This window comes from Juglans microcarpa x Juglans regia, chromosome 2S (assembly GCF_004785595.1).
Source record: "Juglans microcarpa x Juglans regia isolate MS1-56 chromosome 2S, Jm3101_v1.0, whole genome shotgun sequence".
NCBI classification, from domain to species: Eukaryota; Viridiplantae; Streptophyta; class Magnoliopsida; order Fagales; family Juglandaceae; genus Juglans; species Juglans microcarpa x Juglans regia.
In genome coordinates this window covers 21436332-21455081 of record NC_054597.1, presented here as the reverse complement: position 1 = coordinate 21455081, position 18750 = coordinate 21436332, and the positions used below count along the sequence as shown (strand labels likewise).

The 18750-nt window shown below is 37.5% G+C and overlaps 1 protein-coding gene and 1 long non-coding RNA gene across 2 annotated transcripts in view; one reads left to right on the top strand and one right to left on the bottom strand.

Annotated features, from left to right (window-relative positions):
• Positions 1-6821: 6821 nt before the first annotated feature.
• Positions 6822-18750, bottom strand: part of LOC121251681 — a 29390-nt gene continuing 17461 nt past the window's right edge. Inside the window, exons 3-4 of the long non-coding RNA XR_005938081.1 lie at positions 18212-18217; positions 6822-6833 (exon numbers count right to left, since the gene is read on the bottom strand). This is a non-coding gene — a long non-coding RNA (uncharacterized LOC121251681). The remainder of the gene's footprint in view (positions 6834-18211; positions 18218-18750) is intronic.
• On the top strand, positions 9076-11904 carry LOC121251680 (putative pectinesterase 63). The gene is made up of 4 exons (XM_041150998.1): positions 9076-9638; positions 10429-10635; positions 10833-11059; positions 11522-11904. Exons 1-4 carry the CDS (start codon positions 9120-9122, stop codon positions 11679-11681), a joined length of 1113 nt encoding a protein of 370 aa, XP_041006932.1. The 5' UTR covers positions 9076-9119; the 3' UTR covers positions 11682-11904.

The window sequence follows — 18750 nt, the reverse complement described above, 5'->3', positions numbered from 1 at the left end:
TTCTATTTTTATCTGCATAATTTTTCATTCTTGCTTGTGCTGCCATGAGGTGCCCTTTCAAAATGTTGACAATTTGTGTCCTGTTTCATAGCAATTGATCCACTCTCACATTGTTAGAAATTCTTGGAATATAATCCAGTAGGCTAAGGGGAGCATACCCGTAGAGGGCCTCGAAAAGGGACATCTTGGCTGAGCTATGGTAGGTGCTGTTGTACCACCACTCAGCCAATGGTAGCCATTGACTCCATCCAGTAGGCTTAAGACTTGCATAACAATGCAAGTATCCCTCCACCACCTTATTCACAGCTTCGGTATGCCCATCACTTTGAGGGTTATAGGTAGAACTGAAGTCCAGGGATGTTCCCTGGAGTGTAAATAGACCCTTCCAGAATGCACTTAGGAACATGGGGTCTCAATCCATGACTATAGTTTTTGGGAAACCACGTAGCTTGAACACTGAACCAAGGAACACTTGGGCCACCTCCAAGGCTATGTAGGGGTGTGCTAAGGGCATGAAATGCCCATATTTGGTGAACCGATCAATCACCACCAAGATAACTGAGTACCCTTCTAACTTCGGCAACCCTTCGATGAAATCCATTGAAATATCCGTCCAGGCCTATTGAGGTATAGGGAGGGGTTGTAGGAGTCCAGCTGAGGATAATGTTTTATACTTGGAGGCTTGACATGTCTCACACTCCCTAAACTATTTTTTTATGTCCTTTTTCATACCTGTCCAGCAGAAGTCCCTCTTGGCTATTTGATATGTCTTCAAATAGCCTGAGTGTCTAGCCATGGGGTCGGTGTGTATAAATTGTAGTATCTTTAGTTTAAAGGGGGAATCAGGCACAATGAGAATTCTCCCTTTCCTCAGAATCAACCCTTGATGTAGTGTTATTCCCTTAGGAACCTCTTGGTGATTCAACAATTTCCCATCAAGGCAGAGTATTCTTCACTGTTTTGATAACTTTGCTTTAATTCTCCCACCCAATCAGTAGTAGGGAATGAGATTTATGCACACAACCCCAAGTCTTCCTCCCTTATTGAAAGAGCGTCTGTCACTACATTTTCTTTGCCCCTTTTGTACTCTATAAAAAATTCGTACCCCATTAGCTTAGTAATCCACTTCTGTTGTGCCTCAATTCCCACGCGTTGTTCTAGTAGAAATTTAAGTTCTTGTTGGTCTCTTTTAATGGCGAAAGGTTGTTCGAGAAGGTACGATCTCCACTTTTGCACAGCCGTGACTAGAGCCAGTAGCTTCTTCTTGTATGTCGACAACAAGAGTGCCTTGCCTTTAAGGGCTTAACTAAGGTAGTAAATAGGCTGTCCGGACTGCATTAAGACTACTCCAATACCCTTCCTACTGGCATCACACTCAATTACAAACGGATTGCTGAAATCAGGTAGTTTTAGTACTAATGGGTGGGAAACAGCTTGCTTTAGGGCTGCGAATGCCTTGCTGGCCTCTAAGTCCAAAAAAAAAAAAATAGAATTTTTCTTTAGTAAGGAGGTGAGAGGGGTTGCAATAAGCCCATAATTCCTGATGAACTTCTGGTAGTACCTTGTGAGCCCTAGGAATCCTCGTAAGACCTTCACATTCTTAGGCTCGGGCCATTCCAGCATAGACATAATCTTTGAAGAATCAGCCATTACACCCTTAGCACTTATGATATGGCCAAAGTAATCAATTTCCTCCATGACAAATCGACACTTGGATTTTTTTGCGTATAAACAGTACTGTTTCAGCATGCTTAAAACAACCCTCAAATGATCCACATTCTCCTCTCAAGACTTACTATACACCAAGATGTCGGAAAAAAAAAAAAAAAAACAAGCACAAACATCCTCAAAAAGGGTTTGAATACATCGTTCATTAACCCTTGGAATGTTTTCGAAGCCTTGGTGAGGCCAAAAGGCATCACCAAGAACTCATAATGTCCATCATGGGTAAGGAAAGTTGTTTTAGAAATGTCACTAGGCACCACTCTCACTTGGTGATAGCCTGATCGTAAATTGAGCTTAGAAAAAATCACCGACCCAAAGAGTTCATCCAGCAACTCATCTATCACTGGAATAGGAAACTTTGCCTTTATAGTTTCCTTGTTAAGTGCCCTATAATCCATGCAAAGCCGCCAACTACCATTGGCTTTACAGACCAGCAAAATAGGGGAGGAAAAAGGACTAGAACTAGGTCTAATCACCCCAGATTTCCTCAACTCAGCCACAGTCTTTTCTATTTCTATTTTTGGTAATAAGGGTATCTATATGGCCTGTTTGTTATGGGTTGAGTACCCTCCTTGAGTAGTATTTGGTGGTCATGAGTACGAGGTGGGGGTAGCCCTTGAGGTTCATTGAACACCTCTTTGAACTCATCTAACACTTCTGAAAACTGCTCATCAATTCATTCAGAATTTTCTTCACCTCCCCCTTCACATACAATCTACAAAAGAATACCCTTCCCCTTAGCCATAGTTGCCTTAAGCAACTGTTGACTACCTTCCACAATTGAGGGACTCAACTTCAACCCTCTCAATTCAATGATCTGACCTTCCCACCCAAAAGTCATTAGGAGCTTCAAAAAATCCCAAGTTATGGCGCCCAAGGTTTCTAGCCATTGGACTCGAAGCACAATGTCACACCCCACAAGGTCCAATAAATGAAGAGTAGGGTTTAGAAAATTACCTTACACCTTCAACTGGGCTACTTTGCCGATTCCCTCATTGATAAGGCCCTGTCCATTGGCCACTCAAACTTTTAAATGAATTGAATAATACACTGGCAGCTTCAATTTTGACGTTAAGGTTGAATCTATAAAGTTATGTGAACTCCCCAAGTCCACTAATATTACCACTTGCTCCCCAAGAATGCTTCCCATTAAACGCATTGTTCTCACAATGGGAGTTCCTGCTATGGCAGGTAAGGAAATTTCCAACTCCTCCTTGTTGCTGGGTAGTGTTTCTAGTGGCGGGTTTTCCTCTTTTTCCTCACCCGGTTACTTCTCTTCTTCATCCACCTCTTCTTCATTCACTTGTATCAAGTAGATGCGAGGATTTTTGCAAGTGCGTTGAGGATTCCACTTCTCACCACAGTGATAACAGAAGCCCTTGCATCACTTCTCATCCATTTGCACGGAAGAAACTGGTTTAGTGACCCCCATAGGCTTCCTCCACTTGTTGTAATTATCACTCAAGTAAGAACCTTGGGAATAATTGCCCCCTCCCCTAACAGAATGTGTTCTCTCTCCCATAGGTTTACTGATTTTTTTGGTGCTGTTAAGATACTCTTCTTGCACTTTTGCTAACCCATATGCTGCATTTAAATTCATAGGGTTTTGCATCCGGACTGGGATACAATCTTCATCTCTTAAGCCACTAAGGAAGTAGCTGAGCTTGTGAGGGTCTAAGAGGCCTCTCAAGCGGTTGGACAATGACTCAAATTGGCCCATGTATGCAACCACGTTTACTGGTTTGTTTCAACCTTGTCAACACTTCCATCGGATCATCGTAGGTCGTGGTTCCCAAGTGCAAAAGTAAAGAATGAAAAATGGCTTCCCAATCATGGAATAAGTGCCCATCGGAAGCATTTTACACACTAATGCATCCCCTTCCATATGGTAAGAGGCCATCAATAACCTTTGAGGTAATGGTGTTTGGTGGAACTCGTAATAATGATTGGCTTTAAACGGCCAAGCAGCCGGATTAACACCATGGAAATGAGGGAAGTTGAGTCTGACCCCCCTTGGGTTGAACCTTCTCAAGTCTAGAATTTCAAGCTCCAGATCATGGTGTGGGGGTGGAGGAGGAGGAGGAGGGTTGGGTTGTTGGATGAAAAAGGTTCGTAACATATGTTTGATTTCTTAAACATTAATCTTTAGATTAGTTAGCTTATTTTGATGACGGTAAACCTATTGTAGTAGAGCTTCTTGTTGTTGGTGTTTAGACCTTGTATTTTCTGCCATGGTGGTGTATGGGATCTGTTTGGATGGAATCTATTTGGATGGTATTCTTGTTTGGACAGTGAGGATGCTGCTGGTATTTTGTTTGGATAGTATTCTGGTGAATTTGCTGCTGCTATGGATGGATATTTTCTGGGTTGGTTATGAAGTATGTTTTCTGTCGGTGGATTATTTCTGGGTTATGAAGTATGTCGGTTTTATGTAATTGTTTCTGGATTGGTTAGGATCGAAGGCTCTTGGTACCAATTGTTAGGAATCCCAATGATGAACAGTAAACTGTATATGAAATAAGACAATCACAGTGAAGAAGATGAACACACAGTGATAGAAAATACCTCAAATGTTCATAAGCAGTGGGGGATTCGAGGTCCCCACTTCCTCCTTATACAAATACTAAAATCAGATGAGAAAATGCTCCAGAATGCCCAGATTGCATCACTGGCATGATACTTAACAAATTCAATAGAAAATTACATAAAAGACCCTTTAACTTTTCTTCTAGAAAACTACTGAAACTTAACTCTTTAAGTCTACTAAACAGTGGGTTTCTTACAATAAACCCATTATTGAAATAACATCCAACTGTGTTGTTTCTTCTTATTAAACCAACGACGCCGTATGATATTGATGCTGTGCATTTTGCCTTTTGCCCTTATACAAAGTCTCCTTCTCGATTCCTCAGATTTCACCTTTGCACTTAAAGTCTCCCACCACCGACCCTAAAGCTCACTCCTTTAGCTTCCACGGATCTCCAAACTCGAAGGTACCTAACAGAGAGGGTCTGCATGAGAGAGGGGAGGAGCAAGGGGCTATGTGAGAGATCAGAGCAGATGAGAGTTTGAGAGACTGAGAGAGGGCCACGATGTTTTACCCTAAAAACATTGAAACGACGTTTCTTACCCAAAATATGACAATGTTTCAATCACTGAGGGGTTATGTGCTTCTTTTAATCACTAAAACGATGCCGTTTTGAGTGTTTTGTGGTTGGGCAGTTGGGTTTTTGGATGTTGGTCTGGGCTCCCATTAGTTGGTTTTGGGCTTTTGGCCCACAGGGCTTTTTTTTTTTTACATATATATTACTAAGTATATTATATATACATACATAATGCATATTATAATTTATATCTACATATATATATACATATAAATATCATAGTATAATATATAGTATGCTTTATATATATAATATATATATAGATTAACATATATAAATTATTAAATATTAGTACTACTAGTAGTATATAGTAATACTACTGGTATTGGTAATTCTATATTAATATTAAATAACTATAGACTGTACCGATACTAATATAATAATACATTGATATTAAATTATTACTAATACTAATATACTATATGCTATACTAATAGTGATATTAATACTATAATATATCATAGTATTATAGTGTTACTACTATAAATTATAATATAATGCTAATAAGTAATATCATAGTATAATACTAATATATATCATAGTATCACGATTCATACTATACTAATATCATCGTATTAATACTAACATATTAAGTTAATTATATTATGCTATAACTCTTATAATATATTAATGTATACTAATACTATATATTATACTATTATAGTGTTACTATTACATATAGGAATATTAATACTATATATAGTTGTAGTGAATCTGTGATCATTATAACTATATAATAGCATTAGTATTAGTGTATACATATATATCATTGATAGTTATACTAACACTAATAGTATTGGTATTACTATATCACTATAGTATCATATAGTGATATAGTATTAGTATAACTACTAATCCTATAATGATTTATGTTATATATAGTTCTTTATATATAGACTTAAAGTGGATTATTAATACTATTAGTATTAGTATTAGGACATAAAATCTAACTAATATACTAATATACATTAGTATACCAATGTATACTAATTAATTAAATCAAAATGTAATTAATATACTAATGTATATTAATATTAGTATTACTAATGTATTATGTGTTTATAAAAAAGAATACGTTGAGAATTTATTAGATCATAAAGTGTAATCAAGGTTATAATATATATTTTTTATATTAATAAGTTAATAACATATGATCAAACAAATTACAAATGTTCATATTTAATATTAATATTTTATGTTATAAATTATAATATGATATATAATTATATATATTATATATAAAACTTATATATAAAAATATTTTATAATATATAAAATTAATTTATATATATATATTTTCTCAACCGGTCCGGTCCTAGAAACTACGGAATCGAAACCGGATTGGGTCCGACCAATTTTCATAATACAGGAATCGGTCTCGGATTGGACCGGTTCAAAACGGGACCAACCGGTTCGGTCTGGTCTGGTCCGGGCCGGTTTTCCGGTTTAAATTTACAGCCCTATTTAAGATATTAACATTTGAATATTATTAAATTCACATTCGAATAGTAGATCTATTTACATTCAAATGTTATTATGTCTATGTTCGAACATTAAGACATTGACATTCAAACATTCGAACGTTACCAAGTTTACGTGCGAATGTTATGTTGTTTTTAATTTTGAACGTTATTTTAGAATGTCACAATTTACGTTCAAACATATTAGGTTCAGAGGTTTGAAATATGGTAACGTTCGGATGTACTTTTAGTGAAAAAATTCAACCGTTGCTATAAGTTGATCGCGTCCGAATGCTCAACCAAATGTTGGGACACAAACCGTCACAAAAAGTATTTTCAATGACAGTTGCACTATATACTATCACAAAATCTATTTATTAACGCAGTTGTTATGTCGGTAGGTTGACAGTTTTTTTCCATTGGGCAAAAGATTGCGTCGGTTTGGTTTCTTTGTGACAGTTTCGTCTATCACAAAAACTACAATCTATTGTATTGTTTCATCCTCAATCCTCTATGCCTACCATTGCCAATATTAGCAACCATAAGCTCAACATATTTTCCTTATGAAAAATTCTACTCATCATTCTCATACCACATACCACGCATAATTTTTTATTTTTTATTTTTTATTTCTTACTAAATATGTGGTGTATAGATGATAAGCAGAATACCTCAATTAGTTTTGGTTCTTTCATTAATTAGATTACAAGGCTCTTTCATTAATTGTATCAATTTTTTTATGGAGCATGTTGCGTTTGAGAAAAACATTTAGGGAGAGAGTCTCCAACTTCTCTCTAAAAACTCCATCACTCCGAAATTAGCTTGAAGGGGGTGGGAGCTTTAGCTCCTCCCTCGTCACTTATTTTCCTGCTTTATTTTGTTTGTGCTTTGTGTTTTTTTTTTTTTTCAAATCTAATAAAGGAAAAACACTCTCCGGGTGCTCCAGTGTCATCAAATTTTCGTCACTATTTCTCCTTCTACACAAAACCCCTGCTACACGACCCCTATTTAGAACCAACCCACAAGAGCCGCAAGGAAGGCCTGGTGATGCTCGTGCGATGGGTGGCTGAGGGAAGGTGGAGGAAGGACGAGGGATGGTGAAGGGCGCTCACATTTTGCGATGGGTGAGATTCGTGGGTGAGGGATGGCAGTGGTGGCGAGAGGTGCTTGTGCAGGCGGGCGGATGGCAGAGGTGCTTGTGCAGGCGGGCGGATGGCAGAGGGATGGTGGAGGAAGGTCGAGAGATGGTGCTGCTTGCAAGCCCATGGTGAAGGGGACGGCATGAGGGTGCTCGTGTTTCGTGATGGTTGCGAATTGTGGTGGGTGCTCGCGAATGTAGTAGGGGCAGTGAGGGATGGTGGTAGTGGTGGGAGTGGTGGCATTGGTGCTCATGCAGAGCTGGTTCTTGAGTGGGGCAGCGGATGCAGCAGGGGCAAGAAAAAGAAATGAAGAAGAAGAAAAAAAGGAGGGGCGGTGGGATTAGTCAGAGATGAAACCCTAGGGCAGTGCTTTATCTACAGTCCAAGTGTTTTTTTATATTTTCTATGTAGTCGGAGTTTGGTGTGGATGGGTTCCCTCTCCTCCCCTTGGAGGATGGGGTTTTTGCAGTGATTCCTTAATGTTTGTAATTTTGTTGAGTTGAGTGAGGTGCTGAGCTGCTTGGATTGGATGCAATCTGGGCAAGAGCTGGTCGAGAGGGGTGGGCAATGCTATGGCCATTGGTTGTGCGGCCGGTGGAGGCTGGTGTCTGTGCGAGAGTTGGGTGCTCGTACCGTTTGGGCTCGTGAAGCCGATGCTTGCGGTGGGCGTGTCGTCTGGGCCCACGCCGGTGCTTGTCGTTCTGTATTTTTTTAATGTATTTTTATTGTATTTTTTATTTTTAGTAATTAATAAAAAAGAAATAGACTATTAGATTTGGGGTCCATAGCAGCAGTGTCCCGTACTCCTCCCTAGGAGGATGGTGGGGTTATTTAGTTCTGTTTTTTACAGAGCACTTTCTCTATTAGGAGAGAGTTTTTAGAAGTTCAGACAATGTCCGCCACAAAGGAATTTATGTGCAGGGATGCTCCAGAGCAGATGAGTAGTTTGACTTATAGTGTGGGTTTTTTCTGTATTTATAAGTCACAGCTATAATTTCAGTTCATTGAATGAAATGAAGTTTGTTTCCATTAAAAAAAAAAAAAAAAGTATGCTACTTTTTTAAGGTAATTAACTCTAGCAAGGCTTGAGTACAGTTCCTATGGATTTGTATCCGTTGAATGAAATACGTGTCCTGGTGCCCTGTTATAAATCAGGTATGATAATAGGGCACAAGGACACGTATTGTAGTCTTTTAGTTCTAAGAAAAGACCTTTAACCCCCTAACAACGTCTTGTTTTGTCTACAGTGTTAAACTCACGTACAAATATACAATACATATACCCCGACATTGTAGTCTGTTAGTTCTAAGAAAAGCTCCCTTGAACTCCTAAAATGCTCCAAGCCTAAATCCCTCGTATACTTGTTTCTTTCTCGCCTGCGATAATAAAGCTTTAATCATTGAAATTATCCTTTAAAAGGAAAATGACATTTTGGTTGTTTTTCGAGTGAGTAGGAGCATTTGCATGACAAACAACAGAAGAAACAAAAGTCCCGCGCGAAAACCACGTACAACTTCACATACATTGATACCCATGATCTCTCCGTTGCTAATTTATCTCTAGTATAAATAACATACAAGCACCACACAGCAAGAGAACTTACATTTCTCAACTTATATCATTCGAAATTAATGTCTTTGAAATTAACACATTTGGCAACTCTGGTACCGTTTCTAGCCACACTGCTCGTTCTCCAGCTTGTCCCAACAACTTTATGCGATGCCAACCAGATGGTGGCAACGGATCCAGAGTCAAAGCTAGACGCATGGATTGCACTAAACAAGAAAGAGTACGATGAGGCTTCAAAGCACATCCTTTCCGACAACTCCCTAATCGCATCCCTTAGCAAAGCTCCGATGAAGATCATCAAGGTCAGAAAAGATGGTGCCGGAAATTTCAAGACGGTGACCGAGGCCGTTAGCAGCATTCCGTCGGGAAATTCAGACCGAGTGATTATATATATTTATGGTGGTGAGTACAGGGAAAAGGTAGTTGTCGATAGGTCAAAGCCCTTCGTGACGTTCTATGGGCAACCGGGCAAAATGCCCACCATAATTTATGACGGTACGGCGAAGAAATATGGGACCTGGAAAAGCGCCACGGTGGCCATTGAGTCTGACAACTTCATGGCAGTCAATATTATCTTTCAGGTGCCGTTTTGCACTTATTTTCTCTTTATTTTTCTTAGCAAATATACCTAAAGTAATACCAAAAAAATTAATTTATATTCTTCGTCTTTAATTATTTTTTTATTTATAATTATATTTATGCAAAATATTTTAAGCGACTATCATATATTTATATGTTGTTTCATTGCAGTGTATTATATATGGATAAAGCTACAACCATCGTTGTTTTGCACTGTATTTTAGTCTTGCTTGACGTGGCATGCCACTGTAGCATTTCCTTTCCTTTTTTTTATTTTTTCATTTGCTTCTTTCTTCCTTTTTTTTTCATTTGAGTCCAATGCCCGTTTCCATGTCTTTCCTCTACACCCATTTCGTTTTCCCCAAACAAGTGTACAAGAGACCCATTTCGCTTTCCCCGATTGACTACAAACTAAAGTATACTCTCTCTTTGAAGGAAGCGTCCTTTTCATCGATAGTGATAAAGACGAAAATGAAAAAAAAAAAAAAAAAAAAAGGGGAGGAAATGCCAATGTGACGCGCACATATAAATCGGCAAATCAAAAAACCAGAAAAGAGAGAAAAGAAGAAGGAAATGCTAAAGTGGCGTGCCACGTCAAGTAGGACTAAAAAACGGTGTAAAACAATGGTGGTTGTAGCTTTATCCATTATATATTTATCATCATCTTATCATCTCATAATATGACATTAGATAATAAATTTAAAATTAAAATATAATAAATAATTTTTAATCATTTAATATGAGATGAAGAATATATTACTTATCTATTTAATTTGTGGATGGTGTTTACAGAATTCATCTCCAAAACCAGATCCCACAAAATCCGATGGACAAGCAGTGGCACTGAGGATATCTGGGGACAAGGCAGCATTCTACGGTTGCAGGTTCATAGGGTTCCAAGACACCTTGTGTGATGACGTGGGCAGGCATTTGTTTCAGAGCTGCTACATCGAGGGCAGTGTTGATTTCATATTTGGAAACGGAAAGTCCATCTACAAGGTAAGCTGCCAATCATCTTTACCATTTTCTATCCTATCATAAGATGATATAACAATTCATTGTATAGCATTTTGTGTCAATATGAAAATATCAAGCTATCCATATTCTCATCTCGTACTTCATACAATTATATATGTATGTATGTATGCATGCATGCATGCATGCATGTATTAAGTTAAGAATGTATAAATATGCAGGACACCACCATAAAATCGGTTGCAGAGAATTTGGGTGTGATCGCAGCACAAGATATGAATGGCCAATCAGGGGACAGCGGGTTTGTATTCGATCATTGCAAGATACAGGGGACTGGCGATATGTACCTTGGTCGAGCATGGAGGGAGACATCTCGGGTTGTATTTGCCTATACATACATGGGCAATAACATCAATAGTGGCGGTTGGATGAAGTCTCAGCACCAAAAGTATGCATGGCCAATTACCCATCTTTCTCCGTTTTCATTTAATATTTTTCCTTTTATTTTTAAGAAAAAACATAATAAAATAAATTGAAATTTCAAATTTTTTTTATTAATTTATTCGGTCTAACAACAAGTTGTATATATGTTGACTGAATAATAAGATCACGTGATAAATAATTTCACGTTAACAAATACAGAGAAAATATATTTGCAACCATGATTTGTGCAATAACTATGTAATTATTTTGAAAAAAGTGAATAAAATATGAGATCCACATTAAAAAAATTAATTTTTTAATAATAAATTTTATTCTTTTTTAAAATAATTATGCGATATTTACGTACTTCACGATTGTATGTATATATATATATGAATAATTTTAAGTGCAATCATAAAATATAATTTTCTTCATGATTAATTCACAAAGATATGGCCGATTAACATGATTGCATGACACGTTGTAGGAATGTGTTTTATGGAGAGTACCAATGCACGGGCCCAGGCTCAAGTTCCTCCAACCGCAAATTTGGAAAGATTCTTTCCGACGATGAAGTCAAGCCCTTCTTGAGCACCACTTTCATCGGAGGAAGTGAATGGCTAGTTCCAATTCCAAAGATTGCTTAAAAACTCATTACAATTTGCCAAATGCAGAACGGCAACTTTTCTCTAAGTAGATATAAACATCCAATACCTTTTTTTTTTTTTTTTTTTTTTTTTCTTTAGAAGAGTTAAAGTTCACCTGTCCATGAGTGCATCCAATATATTCATACAGTTGCATTTAATTTTCTCCTTTTTCTAACACTAAATTTACATTTATATCAGAATAAAGTGAGAGATTCCATAATCACTATAATGTGTTGCATGTACAGTATCTTTGTAACATCCCAATCCCGGAGGTCCAAAGAGTTAGTTTTTATTACTTAAAAATAACTCCAATATCACAACTATAAAATCCATAAAGTCTATAAAATATTAATTCATTTGCTCAACCTAAATATTTATTTTCCTTCATAGGGATAACAAAGAAATTCTCAATAAAATAAATTCAAAACACCATAAAGACTTGAAAATATCCTTAACTCATCATATCATAAATAACAAAAAATAATCAATTTACTAACTATGACTCTCAAATAAGTACTTGTACCTCTGGGCAGTTATTCATCTATGAACATCAAACCTCTCTAACACTGCCTACTTTTGCTCTCCAGTAGAACTATCAAGATTAGCTAAAAAATGTTTGGAGATAAGGGGTGAGTTATCAACAACTCAGTAAGCAGAGAACATATGCTAGTATGTAAACATAAGCATTTTCATAAAGTTTAGAATGCAGAAACAAAGCATTTCAATTTCAATATGCATATCTCAAAAAATACATATTATTAGAAGATCAGAGCGACACTTCAAACTATTCATTTCAAAGACTAACTTTTCATATTCAAAGACCCTTTTGGCACAACATGACTGAACATCTTCATCTTATTATATCATATCAGAATAGAGACCATGTTTAATCCTCGTGGTAGGGTTGTACATTATGCAGAAACAAGCATAACATAAATCACCATATTACCAAAGCGATTGTATTCAGAGTAGAGACTACTATTATATCTCGTGATAGGGCCATAGGTCACTATTATATTCCGTGACAGGGCTAAAGGTTACTATTATATCCCGTGATAGGGCCACATATCAGAGCAAAACAAAATCAGTATCACCATATTAAAACTAGAATCAGAGTTTGAATAAAATCAGAAAGTCATACCAAAGGTTTTGCAGATGCCACATCATATAAAAACAGAGTACTAAAATTCAGATCATTTCATATTTTTCAAAACAGATTCAGAACATCTTCATGTCACATGCAAAAATTATCAAATTTTCATATTCGCTCATTTTGCATAGTTCAGAAAACAAAATGCACAAAATTAAGCTCATGTCTACACCAGTCATACCAGAAAATATTTTATAATACAAAATTTCATGAGTAATGCAGAATAAATAACTGAATTCATTTCAGATTTCTTTTCATAACAAAACATGCATTTTTTCTAAAAATCAACCTCAACCTATTTTATTTTTATACAAAATCTAGCATAGGAACCCTACTTACCTGCATTTCTTAACTTCTCAAAATTTCCTCATAACAGCGCTAAGGGAATAACAATCGTCACCTAATAACAAAAATCTTGTAGCTTGAATAAATCTCTAATTGAACAGTCACCTTGTATTTACAACCAAAACACCTATTTTAATTCCTCAAAAACTTAAAAATTTTCTTAAACCTAAAATATCATTGCTTTCTAAATTCATCAATATCCAATATAAAACTAAGCTTATGATAAAACAAATTTAACTCAAAAACTTAGCCCAATACACCCTAAAACATTAACAAACTTTTGAAATAAACTGTAACACCCTGTATTTTAGTGTATTTTTAATTGAAAGATTATTTGTTATTAATTTAAAATTTTATTCTCTTATTTTAAAATTGGTTGGATTTTTAGTGGGTTTATTTTTATGTTTTTAATTTTAGTGAAAATTATTCTGAAATGCTTTCTTATAATTGATTATTGTTATACATTTAAATTGTTTTTCATATTAAATTAGCTTATTATTGGGTTTAATTATTTATTTTCATTTTAATCACTGCGTTTGAATTATTTTATTTCACTTGCTATTTTAAAATCGTTTCCGTTGGATCATTTTGTCACCCAAGATGTGAGGTTTGGATCTCATTTCTTTCCCTACATTTTCTCTTTCCTCTTTTCTTTTCTTCCTTTTTCTTTTTCTTCTTTTCTTTTCTCTTCTTTTTTTTTCTTTCTTCTTTCTTCCCCTGGCTCGCCCGCGCGCTGCAACCCCCCCTCCCTCTCTCTCTCCGTCCGATCCTCCTTCTCACCCCTGCGCCATTGTGCGCCGGCGGTGGTCGACACCGCCCGGCTTCCCAGCACCCCCACCCATCGGCGACCTCCCCCTCCAGTTTCCAGCCCCAGCCGCGCCGCCGTTAGCCTCCAAGCACCACACGAAGTTGCAGCATTCCTTGCACCGCTGCGCCGCCGTCGCGCCACCTCAGGCCACCATCTCTTCATCACATCATCCTCGACCTCCTAGCAACCCAATGGACCCAACCCCACCTTCGATCTGTCACCGGTGAAGCCCCACCATCAATATTTCTGTTTTGGGTGTTTTTGCACTTCAACCGCCTTTTGCGCCGCCACCTACGGCCAACCACCACAACCACTAGCTTCACCGACATCCCTAAGCCCTACCCTATCAATCTCGGGTCTTTGTTTGCACCCGTTCAAAAGTGAATTTTTGAGACCCACGGCCACAGTGCATTTGGCACTGTTTTGTTGCTGCATTGCCGCTTCTAGCACCTCTGTGATCTTTCAAAAATTATATTATAGCATTGTAGGTATTTTTCTAAAGAACTTTTGATATTTAAATGTATTTCTACGCTAATTCATATTTACTGTGTTGGTGTGCCGGACTGAGTCCGAGGAGTAAGGAGATCGGTTGGATTGGATGATGGAGTTGTTTGTGTGAGATTGGTTTATGCTATGAAATTTGTTGGCTGTTTCGGATTTAAATATTGGTGTTGAGTTTGACGTTGGTCATGATGAATATTGATGATTTTTAGGAGGTGATGATATATTTTTTTGGATTATTGGTTTGGTGGTTTGGAAATGTTTATAAGGGTTTGTTGGGGCCTTTTAACATCTAGAAGTGTTGAGATATTTTTTTTCCTATTGTGGAGTTGGGAACAGAGAGAGAGTAGTGTGTAGTGTTGTCTTGGTTAAATTGTTGACGATTGCTTGGGAGTATGAGCTGCTGAAATAAGTGTGAGTTAGTGATAACCGGAGTTGACATTGGTTATGATGCTTGTATTGGACAATACTGAGATTGGTATAGAATATTTTTGAGTCGAAGTGTGGGCTGTCCAGATTGTTATTTGGTTGTTTGAGTTGGATTAAACTTGCTGAATTATGGTCTAAAAATTGGGTCTTAGGTTGCCTAAGACCAATTTTATGTTGTTGGACTTTAATATTTAGTTTATATTTTTTTTATGAATAGGTGACAAGACGGATAGAGACCGTTTTCAAGTCATAGTTAATGCGCTGCAGAAGTCAGGTAAACGGGATTCCTATGCTAAGCCTTACACGAATTATTTGACACTGAGGTTGATTTTCTGAAAACTTTACATATTTTTGTGGTGAAATGAGAACTTGGGAAAAAACAAAAACCAACCTCGGTCGTTTATTTGCATACTCATGAAATCTGTACGAAAAAGAGAAAAATATGTTCTGACATGCATTGTGTAGACATGAGCTAAATTCTGTCATGTGATTTCTGAAATCTGAAAAATGAGCGATATTGAGAATATGAAAAGTTGTGCATTTATTTGAAAAGATATTCTGGCTTTTGTATTCAGTGTGTGTAAACTGTCTGATTCTGTTTTGATACTCTGTATTATTTTGATATAACATCTGAAAACCTTTGGCATGGTGTACTGGTTTTCGTATCTGACTCTGTCTCTGCTTTGCTCTGCTCTGCTCTGTTATGCTCTGCTCTGTTTGGGTTGGTACCAACTTCTCTGTCTCTGAGTGCACCCACTTTGGAAACAAAGTAGTTTTATTGTGGTCTTTCCTGTGTGCACACTCGGGGCTCCGAGAAGAATAAATGAAAGATTTCACCTCTGTCTCTGCCTGGTTTGGCCACCGGGGTTAGCACAACCCTACCACGGGGGTGAAACATGGTCTCTGCTCTGTTTGATGCTCTGTTTGGATCTGATGATGATACTCAGTTTATGTTATGCCAAAGTATTATGGGTTTTACTTGTCTTAAAACCATCGCTCTGTTACTTCTGAAAGTATGTTCTGTTCTGCATAATAACTCTAGAAAATATTTTGTTCTGCGTGCTATACTTTGTAAATGCTCATGTTTGCACGCTAGCATATGACTTCTGCTTACTGAGTTGTTGATAACTTACCCCCTATCTTCATAATATTTTTCAGATGATGTGGAAAGTCTAACTGAGGACCTGGATTAGATTGGTGAGCATTTTTAAGCTGGGAGAGGATGTTAGAAGAATGAATTCTGATGTCCTTTACTTTTAATGTCTTTTAGATTTAATTTTATCCGGGCTTGGGGCGTTACATAAACCAAGCCTTAACCAAAAATAAGCCCAATACGAGTTAAGCCCATGGGCTTTAATGGCAAACTTGTTAATACTGTGCAGTTGTACTATCCAAGCAAGAAACCATAACCAAAGGCTCCGTGCGGTTGAGCACTCCGTCGAAGTTGATGTTGGGCATGGAGCAGAGAGACGCAGCGGGAGTTGGCTGAGGGTGTTACGGCGTAGATGCCATCGAGCTGAGTGGTTGAGCACGCGAGAGAAAGAGAGAGTGATGAGAAAGAGTCCGAGAATGTGAGAAAAAGAGGGAGAGGCAAAGATGAAACCGTGGGCACGACGTGAGCTTACCGAGAGGGATCAGCAGCGGCTTAGGATGGTGTGGGGTTCCCGACGACACTTTTTGTACAGTGTGGTGACTTCAAGTGGGTTTGGCGATGTGGCTCACGGTGACAAGCACTTCCCCTATTTTCGTGTGGTGCAAACAGAGCACACAGTAAAGATTTTTCAGTGGCTGGGCCCAGAGGCTTGGGGAACTTTGTGGACGTTGTTGCTGTTGCACAGTGGCTGATCAGAGAGAACACGACAGACTTGCGATAGTGGCTGAAAGGCGCAGTCTTTGGCTGTTTAGGATGGCTTGAACGTACGAGGTTGGCAGTGTGGCGAGGTTGTTCCATGGTGGTTCGAGTGACTGTTCAAGGGTGTAGCAGACAACTATGGTGTGCGTGGATTTCCAGTCGTGTGGTTTTTGGATAGCACAGAGGCTGTCCAAAAACCACACGACTAATGGCTGCAAAGACGACTTCGTGAAGCAACTGTGTGAGGTTGTGCTAGCAGGTGTTGGGAGGCGGCGACGGGGAGACGTGGGGTAGGGAATGTGCGGCATCGAAGAAACTAATGTCCAGGTGGTATGATCTCATTGTATGCTTGCTAAATAAACATGTTGTTGGAAACCCTAATGGAAGTAGATGACGTACGTGCATGGGATATGGGAGTGAAAACTAATCCTGGGTTGCCACGGCTTGGGCTTTTTCTCTGACTTTTGGGTGTCTATACAAAACTTTATAATATTACGACTTGTCCTATAAATTTTCTAGGCCCATAAAAATATTTTTAACCCAATCCAAAAATATTCGAAGAGTTTAACTACAATGGCAAGTCCATAAGAAAATTTGATATCCGTTAAAAAAAAACGAATTTGGGCCCGTAAAATAGTATTCAAAAAAAATTCAATTGTGCTTTTCATATGCTTAACCCAAAAATATTAAAAAGCAAGCTTGGTACTAGGCTATGGTGTTACAATATTATATAAATATATTTATTTACTAATATTATGGCTAACCAAATTACATATGTTAATATCCATAATAAACCCAAAAGTTTTATTTGGTTTGTCAGTTATCAAAGTATTGGTCACTAATTAGCCAATACATAAAAATAAACAAAAGAAACAAAGAAATAAGCTTTTGTAACACCCTGTCCCTCTAAGCTAGAAAAGTTAGAGAACCAAATACTACTAACCTTAAAACATCACGTTCATGAACTAGGGATAAATAATTCCATACATTTATAATTTATGAGTACTTTATTAAAATGGAAGCTTGCAAAATAATATTTTTCTGAAACACTTACTAAGAACAAGTCAAATTTCTTGAACTACAATTTTCTCTGAAACTATAAAATAAAATCATATCCTTTTTTCGGTGTCTCAAGCCTTGTCAATGTCATCTCCTAGACAACACCTTTGCCCACAACATCCTTGTAAACTTCCTCACCTGAGGGTAGAAAAAATATAAAAACACTAAAATGAGTTGAATACTCAATAAAAACCACATCCTCTAGTCAATATAATAACAATATAGGGTTTAACATTAACATACTTGAAAAAATATTACCTTAAGCATACATAAAACACATACTTTAGAGCATTAAAAAAAACTTCATTCCTCAACCTCAAGCATTTATTACCTTAACGCCATATCTTTAAACTAAATTCATACCACAGAAAATGCAAAGGTGAAACACATATCTCTGTCCAACACTATATTGGATGGGACTCCGTGGAGCCTTACAATTTCCTTTACCTAAATTTATGCCAGTTTCTCTACCTGATTTTTCATTCGTATGACAAAGAAGTGGGCTGACTTTTACAGTCTGTCCACAACCACCATTTCGAATCCTATCCTCTGGGAGCTTTGGAGAATCCTGACCTGAAATCCATCCCTATTTCATCCCATGTCCATATTAGGATTTAGAGAGACTGCAATGTCCCTATAGGCCTTTGGTGCTCGACTTTGACCTTCTGACAAGTCAAGCATTAAGCTACATAGGCCTCTACATCCCTCTTCATACCATTCCACCAATAATTCTATAACATCTCCTTCATATTATTCACACAGATTCGGTTTCCATACCGAAGTACATTATCCTGTCACCCTGAACACTGGTTTCTTCCTTCCTTTACCTCATCAAATATCTCCCTTATGTCTACATCGTCACTTTGGGCGCTCTTAACTAGGGTTGTAAGCCTGTATGCTTATTGGTTTGGATCAAAAAATCAGA

Excerpts from the sequence above, each read along its gene's own strand:
- LOC121251680 (XM_041150998.1), top strand. The coding sequence starts at position 9,120 with ATGTCTTTGAAATTAACACATTTGGCAACTCTGGTACCGTTTCTAGCC. Across the intron at positions 9,639-10,428 it reads CAGTCAATATTATCTTTCAG|AATTCATCTCCAAAACCAGA; the intron begins GTGCCGTTTTGC and ends TGGTGTTTACAG. Across the intron at positions 11,060-11,521 it reads ATGAAGTCTCAGCACCAAAA|GAATGTGTTTTATGGAGAGT; the intron begins GTATGCATGGCC and ends GACACGTTGTAG.